The sequence below is a fragment of the Rattus norvegicus genome, chromosome 8, assembly GCF_036323735.1.
Source record: "Rattus norvegicus strain BN/NHsdMcwi chromosome 8, GRCr8, whole genome shotgun sequence".
Taxonomy (NCBI): domain Eukaryota; kingdom Metazoa; phylum Chordata; class Mammalia; order Rodentia; family Muridae; genus Rattus; species Rattus norvegicus.
In genome coordinates this window covers 115,441,734-115,454,506 of record NC_086026.1, presented here as the reverse complement: position 1 = coordinate 115,454,506, position 12,773 = coordinate 115,441,734, and the positions used below count along the sequence as shown (strand labels likewise).

Genomic DNA, 12,773 nt, shown 5'->3' with positions numbered 1-12,773 from the left:
CGTTTTGTCTGTTTCCTGCTAAATCTAAGCCACCTTCAACCCGTCTCTGTCCCCCACTGCTGAGGTGGTACATTGATCCTCACGATAAGTTTACTTCGTGGGTAATGTATCAGAAGCATGCATTTGGCTCCATGTGAGCACATATGTACATATATGTGTATGCTTGTGTATGTAAATATTTTTGAACTATATAAAGTCCAGTGATACCATGGAGAAGAAAGGATGGCCTTGTCTAAAGCACGAGTTGGACTTGGCTTGGGAAATATACTGCCCTTGCTTTATCTAAAGACTGAATTGTCATTGTCATTGCCCTATGTTGCAGGCAGAGCTTCCTTTTTATTTCTCCTACCCTGAGACAGCCACGGAGCCTCCGTTTATTGCAAAGGTGATGCTAGGATTGTCTCTGTACCCCTGTACCCTGCTAGAGTCACCCCACCCCCCAGGGACAGTTCAAGAATGGTCCAATACGGTAGAATGATATATTACTTATTTTATTTGTTGATGTGGCAAGATGCCTGTCAGGAGTCAACTTAAGGAAGGAGAGGGTCATTCTCCTTCACAGTTTTGCGTTGTAGTTCAGCTCGGTGAGAGATGTGTGGTGACAGAAAGTGAGGCTGCTGGGAACATTGCATCCAGAGTTAGGCAGGAGAGACGAACGTTGGTGCTCAGACTATATTGTTTTTTTGTTTTTTTGTTTGTTTGTTTGTTTGTTTGTTTTTGAGTCAGAGTCTCTTTATATAGGTCTGGCTATCCTGGGACTCAGTATATAGCCAGGCTAGACTTGAACACACCGAGATCCACTTGTCTCTTTCCCCTCACTACTGAGGTTAAAAGCATGCACCACCATACTTGTTTATATAGTTCTATTTTTAAAAGTGTGTGTGTGTGTGTCACATGGTATGCACTCATTGATAAGTGGCTATTAGCCCAAATGCTCAAATTACCCTAGATGCACAGAACACATGAAACTCAAGAAGGATGACCAAAATGCAGATGCTTCACTCCTTCTTTAAAAGGGGAACAAGAATACCCTTGGGAGGGAATAGGGAGGCAAAGTTTAGAACAGAGGCAGAAGGAACACCCATTCAGAGCCTGCCCCATATGTGGCCCATACATATACAGTCACCAAACTAGATAAGACGGATGAAGCAAAGAAGTGCAGGCTGTCAGGAACCGGATGTAGATCTCTCCTGAGAGACACAGCCAGAATACAGCAAATACAGAGGCGAATGCCAGCAGCAAACCACTGAACTGAGAATAGGACCCCCGTTGAAGGAATCAGAGAAAGGACTGGAAGAGCTTGAAGGGGCTTGAGACCCCATATGAACAACAATGCCAACCAACCAGAGCTTCCAGGGACTAAGCCACTACCTAAAGACTATACATGGACTGACCCTGGGCTCCAACTGCATAGGTAGCAATGAATAGCCTAGTAAGAGCACCAGTGGAAGGGGAAGCCCTTGGTCCTGCCAAGACTGAACCCCCAGTGGACGTGATTGTTGGGGGGAGGGCGGTAATGGGGGGAGGATGGGGGGGAAACACCCATAGAGAAGGGGACAGGGAGGGGTTAGGGGGATGTCGGCCCCAAAACCGGGAAAGGGAATAACAATCGAAATGTAAATAAGAAGTACCCAATTTAATAAAGATGAAAAAAAAAGTGTGTGTGTGTGTGTGTGTGTGTGTGTGTGTGTGTGTTGGTGGAGGCTGGAGGATAGCCCCAGGTGTTATCTTCAGCAACATTGCCCACTTCCTTTGAGACAGGATCTCTCATTGGCCCCTGGAGCTTACCAATGAGGCTGGGCTTGCTGGCCAGTGAATCGCAGGCGTCTTCCTGCCTTTACCTCCCCAGTCCTGGCATCACAGGTGCAGGCTTGGCTTCTTACTTAGGTGCTGGGACTTGAACTCAGGTCTTCATGCTTGCAAAGCCACCACTTTAGCAACCGAGCTGTTCCTCCAGCTGCTTAGCTTTTCCTTTTATTTAGTCTGGAGCCCTAGCCCATGGAGTGGTGCCACCGATATCCAGGTGGTCTTCCCCCACTTAATTAAATCTCTCAGAAACGCCCTCAAATGCAAGGCCAGAGATGTGCGCTTAGGTGGTTCTAGTGCAGTCAAGTTGACCATGAAGATCAAGCACCACTCCCAGGCTTGGTGTAGGATGCTTAAACTGTAGAGCTGACTTTTCACACAAAAAGTGTCCCTTTGTCATCCTCAAGACACCCAAGGCATGGCCCTTTGTCCTAGAAGTGCCTGGCTTTGTTGCAATGGGAGGTTGGATAGGCCATTGAGCAGCAGTGGCTGGGTGGATGGAACCTCTTGTCACTTCCTAATTAACCCAGTTCAACAGCTCTTTCTTGCGGACCTATTTTTGTGCAGACACTGAGCTAGACACTTAGGACTTTCAGTGGTGGGACAGGAGGCCTCCAGTCCTGCTACCAGTGGCTGTTTAAACTGGGAAGAAAAGACAGGTTAAGAAAAGCCTGTCCGTTGTCACAGGACAAAATGTGCTAAGTGTGCAAGAAGCTTGGTCACTGGGTATGTTGATAGATTTGGGGATATGGAGGAGATCACACATTCTTCGAGGAATGGAACCAGGGGAGAAACAAGAAAACCAAAGGCCACAGAACCATGTAGCACCCACGGAAAGACAAGAAAATCAGGCTGTCCCTACTGACGGGAAAATCAAATGTGCATTCCAGATTTCCCCAGAAGTGGCCAAAGCACCAGAGGTCACACAATCACAGATTTGCTGTTCAACTGAAATAGACCTCAGATTCCCCAGCTTTCTGGAAAGGCAAGCATGTGTGTGTGTGTGTGTGTGTGTGTGTGTGTGTGTGTGTGTGTGTGGTCTGGGGCCTTCAGCAGCTGGAGCTTGTGGTTCCTAAAATTGTGACCTTTGCCCTTTTGCTTGAGCTCCTTATTCTGGTCTATGCCAGACCTTGGTCTGCATGTGGGGGTCCTAATCATGAGTGATGGATGATGAACTGGGAGGAGAGGAGGGTAGAACCTGGGAGAAATGAGCCAGTGACTGATGGGAGGGGTAATCCTCACTTTTATTTTCTACTCTCAGTCATTTCTTCTTGTTCCTTTAGCTGCAGAAGGAGAGGAAGAAAAAAAAGGGGGTAAGCATGACTGTTCCAAAAGCTATTGAATAAGCTTTTATTGAGTCAGGATTTAGCCGTGTAAACTTCCAGTAAACTGTTTACATAATCAGTTGCAAGCCAGAGGACTTAAGACCCCAGTGCCTTTGTTGTATTAACAAATTATTAAATAATTTCTGGCTTCTTTAGACTCTGCCAGGATATCACAAGCCTTACCATGTGCCTAAAACAAACCAAAACAAACACAAAAACTTTTTTAAGAATTTTCTCTTTCCCAATTTACCAAATTGCTTCAAGACCCCAGACTGCACGTTTCAAAACAGACCATCTCATAGTGTGACAGGAGAGTAGAGGCTGGAAAGGGACCGCTCAAGATTAACACAGGAACAAGCCAGTTGGCAGGCAATGAGCTGGAGACCATTCCCTAACTGGGCTTCATGAGTCAAACAGAGCATGCTCAGTCAGTACGCAGAGGGAGGCTGGAAGCCGGGCTTCACCTCAGCTTCATCTAATGAACAGAGCATGCTTGCAGAAGGCCCTCTACGTACAAACTAGAGAGATGAGTACTGTATAAAGGCCCTATAAAGTATGGTCTGCCTTGTGATCTAATGCGTTCTGGGCTCCCTCTCATCCCACTAGCCCGCTTCTATTCTTGGGAGTATTTTCCCTTTCTGAACCAGCCATCTCTGTTTCTAACCCTATGTCCCTGGTGTGGTTCCTGGAACCCAAGTTCCGAGAATCCGGTGCCCTCTGAACTCCGACCATCACCCCCAGCATTAAGCACAGTTTTTCTTTCTTTCTTTCTTTTTTTTTTTTTTTTTTTTGGTTCTTTTTTTTTTTTTTTTTTTTTTTTTTTTTCGGAGCTGGGGACCGAACCCAGGGCCTTGCGCTTCCTAGGTAAGCGCTCTACCACTGAACTAAATCCCCAGCCAAGCACAGTTTTTCTTTTTCCTTTCATGGTATCTTTTTCAGTTACTAGTCAAAATTCTAAGCATGTGTTCCCTGGCACGCGGGACTTTCTCGCTCTTTCTCTGAAGCTTTGCCGCTCTTTGGCCTTTGGTTTTCTCTCTGTCCCATCTCTGTCTCTCCTCCAGGAAGCTGTGAAGATTTGTGGCTTGTCTGACCTGTTGTGTTTCTCCTGAACTCCAGTAAAACCGTCCTTATGCTTCCTTCTGTGTGGATTTCTAAATTCCCTTTTTTATACGATGGAGAACTCAAAAGGAAACCGTGGTCTCCCTGGTAACACTAGGAAGTTACCCTGTCAGAATGAGTAATGTGGCCCAGTATCAAATGTGTGGACTGCTCCCTCCTGATGTGTGGTTTAACTATTACTCCGCAAGTGATGTGGGGTTCCCTCCTCCCAAACGCCATGCTAGTTTGAATTCCTAACAGGCTTTCAGAGTTTGGAAAGCACCTGGATTGAGCTGGTTCTCTTGGAAGCTCTCAAACTTTGAGTCCCCAGTCTGGTTTGGGCTATCTCTACTCCAGACAGAGATTAAAATATAATTTAATCTCTAAAATATAATTTCACTACTAAACTCTTTCCACTCTAGCATTAAAGGTTTTTAGGGGGAGGGCCTTAGAAAATGTATGAGATTGACCCACCCTTAAGTACTGAGATAACCTACAGCCAATCAGCTGGCTCTATACAGATGCTCACCCCCTTTCATTGCTGGCAAGGCTGATTTGAGAGCTGAGGCTTGATTGGTGACTCAGAGGCTCACACCTCAAAACTCTGAAAGCCTGGGGCCTATGGCTCCGTGCTTTAGAGCCAAAGCGATAGGTCCCCAGACACTCAGGTTTCATGTGTATTGCTCTAGGGAGGCTGCAGCCACCAGCAACCCTGGTTGGCAGCTATTGTCATTCTTGGATTACAGTGGCAGCAGCAGGTACCAGCAAGCAGCCCAGAGAGCACTGTCTCACAGCTCTTAAAAAGGCCTGGCTACTGGGCCCCCCAGTCCCACAATGACAAGTTCCTTAGGCCCAGAGTATTGGGCTCTTTAGGCTTGGGAAGTGGCTGTTGACAGTGACAAGCCCTTATAGCTCTCTGGCCTTGTGTGTCTGACACCCTTAGCAGCCCTCTGGGACTTTCCCAGCTCCCCCTTCTCTTTTCAAGGTCTTTCTTCAGCCTAAGCTCACCACTCTCCCTCACTCTCCCATCCCCCATTGCTCCTGCGCCCCCTACCCCCTCAGCACTCTCTGGAGCATGGCAGCTGCTAGTGCTGCTGTTACTGCAGCTGCTGTCATCTTCACTGCTGCTGCCTTTGTGGCCACTATTCCTCAGCGCCAATTCCACTGCCATCTCCCCGCCATGTTTCCAGTTCAGTCTGCTCTACTAACAACATGAACTCATTAGGTGTGTAAGCCTCCAGGGAACAGGGCAAGCACCAGAGCCCTGGAAAGAAGCCGTATAGTGTTGCAGTACCAAGGGGCAAGGCTCTAGTCTACTTAGAAGAAAGCATTTGGGATAGTCTTCATCACAGTGGAGTGGACATGATGCATTGGATACTAAATGCACAGGAAGCGGGGCTGGAGAGAGGTCTTAGCTAGAGCATCAGGGTTCAACTCATAGAACCCACGTGGGCAGCTCACAGCCATCCATAACTCCAGTCCTGGGAAATCTCCTCCCCTCTTCTGATCTCTGAGGGTATTGCCTACCTGTGGTACACAGACAGGACCTGTACAGACAAACTGGCTATCTGCATAAAGCAAAAATAAATCTGAAAAGGATAAGCAAAAAAACAAAATGCAGGCAAATTGGGCTTTGTAACAGTTTGTAACCGCTTGTCTTAAAGTACGTCTTAAATATAATCCCCACAGTGGGAGGGGTCTCTTTGCAAGTCATTTATCTGCTAAGTGTCTGGGATCTGGATATGTAAGCAATTCCTGTTACCCAGCAACAAAAGCCTGCTGAAAAGTTGGCATGATATAAATGTTTCCGCAAGGAAGATATGTAAGTGCCCAATAGGTATGGGAAGAGATTCGACCGGTTTTCATAAAGAAATGCAGATCAGCACCACACAATGAGACACACTATTTGTACTAACTAGGATGGAGGTCTCGTGCAGCTGAGGATCTGCTGCCTTCCCCTCCTAAATGATGGGCTCACAGTCATTGCCACCACAGCCATCCCCTGTCACAGGCACTGCCACCACAGCCATCCCCTGTCACAGTCACTGCCACCACAGCCATCCCCGGTCACAGGCACTGCCACCACAGCCATCCCCTGTCACAGGCACTGCCACCACAGCCATCCCCTGTCACAGGCACTGCCACCACAGCCATCCCCGGTCACAGGCACTGCCACCACAGCCATCCCCGGTCACAGGCACTGCCACCACAGCCATCCCCTGTCACAGGCACTGCCACCACAGCCATCCCCTGTCACAGGCACTGCCACCACAGCCATCCCCTGTCACAGGCACTGCCACCACAGCCATCCCTGGTCACAGGCACTGCCACCACAGCCAGCCCTGGTTGCAGACATTGCTACCATACCCAGTCACATTCAGGGCTCAACTCCTCAACTTACATCAATACTTGTTTTCAGCGAATATTCCATGTGCTTGATGGATGCTGCATAAATACGCCTCCTTTTTTTTTTAAATACTTCTTTTTAGTACAGCATTCTGTAAATGGTTCCTGGCATTCGATGTTGCATATAATTCATATTGCATCTTTTTTTCAGAATAAAAATAAGAAACCCTGTTCGTTAACAGAATGAAGCTCCAGCTAATTGTGTTTGTCCTAATCCTTTGGACTGAGACCCTGTCAGACCAGAGCCCAGGTACTGGTATGTTTTTGTTCATTATTTTTTGGGAAAAATAAACATTTTTATGCTTTATCAAAGTATACATAATAATAATAATAATAATAATAATAATAATAATAAATAGTCATAGGACATAACATTCAACAGGTTTCGTCCCTTAAAGGTAGGGAAAGCTATGGGTAAAAAACACCATATAGCCCTGGCTAGAACTTCCTTATTCCTTGATTTGCATAACTCTCAGTGTCTCATATCTCTGAGAATACAGTAAGCCTACTTGTGAATTGAGCTTTGTCTTTAGAGACGTTGCAGAAATTCTGACAACTGAGGGGACAACTGAGCAGGTGCTCGGAGGGGAGCAGGAGAATTCAGCTTTATTTGCACGGCATGCTTTGTAAAGCTTTGTAAAGCCCAGCGCTAGCCCGTGGTTTCTTATAGCTTGTATAGATGGGATAACAGCATTGAAATCCCTGCTGATGTGAGCATCCAAGGGTGTCTTTGAGTCCTGTTTCCACCCAGGGGACTTTCCATCATAGTTAAACATGATCACCAGAGCAAACACTGTAGGTAGAGGTTAAAGCATTTCTTCCTCTGCAAGCTGCATCGGTGGAGTGAGCAGGTAGCTGTGGCAGTCATCTCTTACTGCAGTTTCCAACAAGTATTTCCTGTCCTAAGAGGAAGGGCTCCCACGAGCTTGCAGAACCCAGCATACTAAAGTATTTCAGAAGTAAAACTTTGCTTCACTATTCCTACATTTTCCTATAGTTTCTAGGTGTCCTCACTAGGGTTTCTATTCCTGCAGTAAAACCCCATTGGCCAACATCATCTTGGAGAGAGAAAGTTTATTTGTGCTTACAACTCCACAGCACGGGGTATCACTAAGGGAAATCAGGGAAGAGATGCAGAGCAGGAACCTGGACACAGGAACTGATACAGAGGACATGGAATACAGCCGCTTAGGGCTTTTCCATGGCCTGCCCAGCCTGCTTTCTTATAGCACCCAGGACCACCAGCCCGAGGGTGACATTCGTTGCCTACAGTAAGTTGGGTCCTCCCACACCAACAATCAATCAAGAAAATGTATTGCAGGCTTGCCCATGGGTCAGTCTGTGGAGGTATTTTTTCAACTGAGATCCCCTATTCTCAATTTATCCTGGCTTGGGTGATGTTGACATGAAATTAGACAGCTGACCTGGTAACAATCATTACGAGGCTATCATAGGACAGAGTAGTAGTTCAGTCTTGTTAGGTGTATATATAAAGGTTCAATCTGTCCACCTATCTCTTTTACTAATATATATTTTCTTATACGTATATATGATATGTAATATATAATATGTAATATATGGCATAAGGTATAAGATATGTGACAAATATATATGCTTCCCTTTAATAGGTGGAAAACAAAAAAAATTATGTTTCCACAAAGAAAACATAAGCTAAGTGTCCCTGTGACTAAATCATTGCCCGTTTCCCGTTTACAATATGAACTATACAGCTGAGTAGCCCCAGTCTAAACATCCTGACTCTGTAATGGTTCAGGACCCCAAGCTTTTTGAGCTTCAGCACACCAAAGAAGGAAGCTGCACGCAGCCCCTGGCTTTCCCAGATCCCTTTTACCACAGAGGTCATACCTATAATTTTTTTCCTCTATCCAATTTTTAGGGATAATCTATGTCAATGGAGGACCCATCGGGGAGTTGAAAAACTGACCCATTTGCCTCACATGGGGGTAACTTTGACAATATATGGTTCAGCCACCTTCAGACCAGATCTGGAGATGCATTGGTCATCCCCTGGTTCATGCTCACGTCTGATCCAGGTTCTCCTATTCCGTGGTCCCCAGAAGATTCCATGCCGCTAAAATCTCTCCTCACTCTCTCCTTAAGTTCTCCAGCCCGAGACCACTGCTTATTCTACCCAGTGCCCCCCTCCAAATAGTTATTAGTCCTCAAACCACATTGGGACCTTCTGGAATGCTACTGGGTCATTCATTTTGTAGTACAGTATCGTAGTTTGTGGCTCCAGAAACAACAAGGAAGTCAATTACATTCAGAAATAGATTTGAGGACGAAAGATCTGATGGCTAACTTTACTAATGCCCCCTTGACATGTCAGACTGAAGAAGTGGTTTCTTCTGCTTGACTTTCAGGAATTATGTTAAAGCTTTGACAGGAGGACATCATCTCGTGAGTACTGAGGTTTAAATTTTGATGGAAGAAATAAGATTGTGTGTTTACTTCTTGTCTTACTGTGCAGGGCCAGGACCCAAGTATGCAGATGTGGTCTTTCTGGTAGACAGCTCGGATTACCTGGGAATTAAGTCCTTCCCATTCGTGAGGACTTTTCTCAACAAGATAATCAGCAGCCTCCCCGTAGAGGCCAACAAGTACCGTGTGGCCCTGGCCCAGTACAGTGATGCTCTCCACAATGAGTTCCACCTAGGCGCCTTCAAGAACAGGAACCCCATGCTGAACCACCTCAAGAAGAACTTCGGGTTCATCGGTGGCTCCCTGAAGATTGGGAACGCCCTGCAGGAGGCTCACAGGACCTATTTCTCTGCTCCCACAAACGGAAGAGACAAGAAACAGTTCCCCCCAATCCTGGTGGTGCTGGCTTCAGCGGAGTCCGAGGATGACGTGGAAGAGGCTTCGAAGGCCCTGCGGGAAGATGGGGTGAAAATCATCTCTGTGGGGGTGCAGAAGGCTTCTGAGGAAGACCTGAAGGCCATGGCCACCCCTCAGTTCCATTTCAACCTCAGGACTGCCAGAGACCTCAGCCTGTTTGCACCAGACATGGCACAGATCATCCAGGATGTGACTCAGTACAGGGAAGGAACAACGGTGGCCGTAGTCACAGATGTAGCCCCGACCACACCCGAACCTCTAATCACACCTGCAGCTCTAACCACACCTGCAAACAATGTCGATGAGACAGGTAAGAAGGCCTGGCAGAGGCGCCCAACCCCCCATGGGCTCCATATCTATCCACTCACGGCAGCTCCGTGCTGTCTCAGTACACTAGCCGTATTGAATTTCCACACACCAGCCTCTTTGCCTCTGTCGGTGCCATTTCTCTGACATCAATCCTGTTGCCTTCCTTTGCCCCCTTTTGGCTGAAGAGAGCCGTCATTTAAATCTCAACCCTGTATTCTTCCTCTCTTGGGATGCTTTCATTTTGGGTCCCAGCATTCCTGGGGCGCATCTTATGACAGCAACCTTCCTCATGATTTTCCATCTCCCTTTGTCCCTGTCCTGTCATGAGTGGGCAGTACCACAAGGGCAGAATTGGCAGCTTGCGTTTTTCTCTGTCTGCTTTGAGCCTAGACAGTGAGCTGGCGTCCTGTTTCTTGCTATGAGTAAAATGAACGTCGGCTCTCACAGATTTCAGAAACCCATCTAAATGGTTCCTTTTTCCTCATATTCCTGGTGATGAGAGATTGAAGGGCAGTAATTCAGTACGTGCCAGTCAGCTAGCATATCACAGCTCTTGGTGGGAATGAGGACTGTGGGATGAGAGGTGCACGTTTGTGTCACACAGACCGTATAGGGGTGACTTGTCTGGTCAGCCATGTGGAGGGCTGCACTCTTGAGCTTGTGTATGCCTAGTGGCATGGCCCCCTCCTCCCCATTTCTTCTAAGCCTGTGTCTAATGAGCACCAGCCAGTACCTATCCAGAAAGAAGGCACTTGTGCCACTCCAGCTAGGTAGTCCGTCATCCTATGGTGATAGCTTTTACATTTAGAACTAAACATTTCACATTTTCATAGATTTAATATTAGGATGTATTTTTTGTGAGGCACTAGCAATGCTTTTTAGGGAGACTCCGAAATGCTGCTGTGAAGTAACAGCGTCTCTTGCAGCAGAGTTTTATCTTTAAACTGGAGAAATAATAGTTATATTTATCAAAGGCTCATGGATAGAAACGAGGCAATCGAAGGCTCCCAAATTGAATTGGCTCAGTGTCTCCCTCACATACACCATTCAGGACCTCAGCTGGTACCTCGCCTATGTGAAAACTTCCCATTTACTTTTCTGGGGACCCCCCAAGCACATCTCTCGGGACCCCATCATCCGTACTGAGGTCTGTGCATTCAGAGCTACTCAGGATCAGCATTGACTCCAGCTATCAAAGTGTGTCCTTTTAGGGCTTAGGGCCCCAGCCACTGCAGCATGTCCTTAGGTGAGGTCTGATTTCCATCCCAGAAGCTATCTCTGCTACCTTCCAGCTTCCATCCAGCAGGTGCCTGGACACCTTCAGCTCTCGAGAAACCCTGGTATTTTAGGTAGAAACACACAGGGCCTTCTCTTCCTTTACTCCAATTCTTGACTCCCTTGGCCCAAAGGAGGAGTGCTAATAATGCTTCCTTCACTCTCACCTTCGTACTGAAGGATGCCGTACTTAGGTGAGTTTTCTATGATGACTTCAAAGCAGAATACTCTGGAGTCCAATAGTCACTGGGGTCATGGGTCTAGAAACCATCGGTTAAAAAGCAGGGAAAACAAAACAGGAGGTTGCACACATCATCCTGGTGATGAGGCAAATAGGCCAGCACGGTTCTAGGTGGATGCTACTCTGGGGAGACGCCCAGCCATGCCTCTGGGGTACAGCAGGAGAACCCCCAGACTTCCATGGCTGCTCTCTGACTCTCCAGGTATCTCTTAGTCTGGTCTCTTTGGAAAGTGGAGCTCTGTCACTTTCTCAGAGGGCCCCATGTATCCGTCATATTTCTCTTAACTCTTTGTAGTACGAGACAGGGTACGGCGTGGAAGGGTTCTTGCCTTCTGGAAGTTAAGGCAAGGCTGTGTTATCAGTGATTCTAAATTATGGCCCAGGTGCTTAGTTTTTGTTTTCTCCTCCTCCTCCTCCTCCTCCTCTTCCTCTTCCTCCTCTTCCTCTTCTTCCCCCTCCTCCTCCTCCTCTTTCTCCCCCTCTCCTCCTCCTCCTCCTCCTCCTCCTCTTCCTCCTCCTCCTCCTCCTCCTCCTCTTCCTCCCCCTCCTCCTCTTCCTCCTCCTCCTCTTCCTCCTCCTCTTCCTCCCCCTCCTCCTCTTCTTCCTCCTCCTCCTCTTCCTCCTCCTCCTCTTCCTCCTCCTCCTCCTCTTCCTCCCCCCCTCCTCCTCCTCCTCTTCCTCCCCCTCTTCTTCTTCCTCCTCCTCTTCCTCCTCCTCTTCCTCTTCTTCTTCCCCTTCCTCCTCTTCTTCCTCCTTCTCTATCTTCTTCCCCTTGCTCTATCTTCCTTCTTTTTAAAACTTTTATTGATTCTCTGTGAGCCTCACATCATGCACCCAGTCCTATGCATGCATCTCCCCATCCCTTCACATCCTCCTCTCTCCCTTGCAACTTTTCCCCCAAAGAAAACAAAACCAAAAACCAATAAAAACAAAACAAAACAAAAACAAAAAAACTAAACAAAGCATAGAGAAGATCTCATCATAGAAGGTACAGCTTTGGAGCTTCAGGAACGGCCCCTTCTCACGCTCCAGCAGTTCATAGAGGAGATAGATGTTAGGGTGGGTTAACTCAAGGCCCTGATCTGGCCCTGGGGGCAGCGTAGTTGGATAGCCCTCTAGCTCTCCCACATTGGGTAGTTTTATTAACCATTGGACTTACGTTCCTTTTGCTGTAAAGTGAGGGAAACAGTGTCTATCTGCTAACAAGGGTGAAGGGACTTGCGTGATGTTTGCTTAGCTATTGATGGTAACAGCTGTTGTCAGATAAATGTTGACTTGGGTAGGTCACTCTGGGACTTCGGCATACTGAGTGGTGTGGGATTCTGAGTGAGGTTCACCAGGTTCAATTAGTCTTAGGAGCCCCACACTAGAGCGACAGACAAGACATGTTTTTCCATCTTCTGGAGTTGCTAACGGGTAGCGCTTGGCACGATTAAGCTTGTCTCTTGACTCCA

The 12,773-nt window shown here is 47.2% G+C and overlaps 2 protein-coding genes across 6 annotated transcripts in view; one reads left to right on the top strand and one right to left on the bottom strand.

The window, feature by feature from the left end:
* The window catches only part of Rpl29 (ribosomal protein L29), an 893,235-nt gene that overhangs the window by 495,171 nt on the left and 385,291 nt on the right, over nucleotides 1–12,773 (bottom strand). The window lies entirely within an intron of this gene.
* Col6a5 (collagen type VI alpha 5 chain) overlaps nucleotides 1–12,773 on the top strand; it is a 100,313-nt gene that overhangs the window by 8,338 nt on the left and 79,202 nt on the right. The window contains exons 2-4 of one of the 4 annotated variants that reach the window (XM_039082612.2): nucleotides 3,090–3,119; nucleotides 6,787–6,891; nucleotides 9,127–9,804. In XM_039082612.2, the coding sequence (XP_038938540.2) occupies nucleotides 6,819–6,891; nucleotides 9,127–9,804 (751 nt within the window). In that variant the 5' untranslated portion in view covers nucleotides 3,090–3,119; nucleotides 6,787–6,818. The remainder of the gene's footprint in view (nucleotides 1–3,089; nucleotides 3,120–6,786; nucleotides 6,892–9,126; nucleotides 9,805–12,773) is intronic. The other 3 variants (XM_063266347.1, XM_008766594.4, XM_039082614.2) reach the window with 3 other exon arrangements.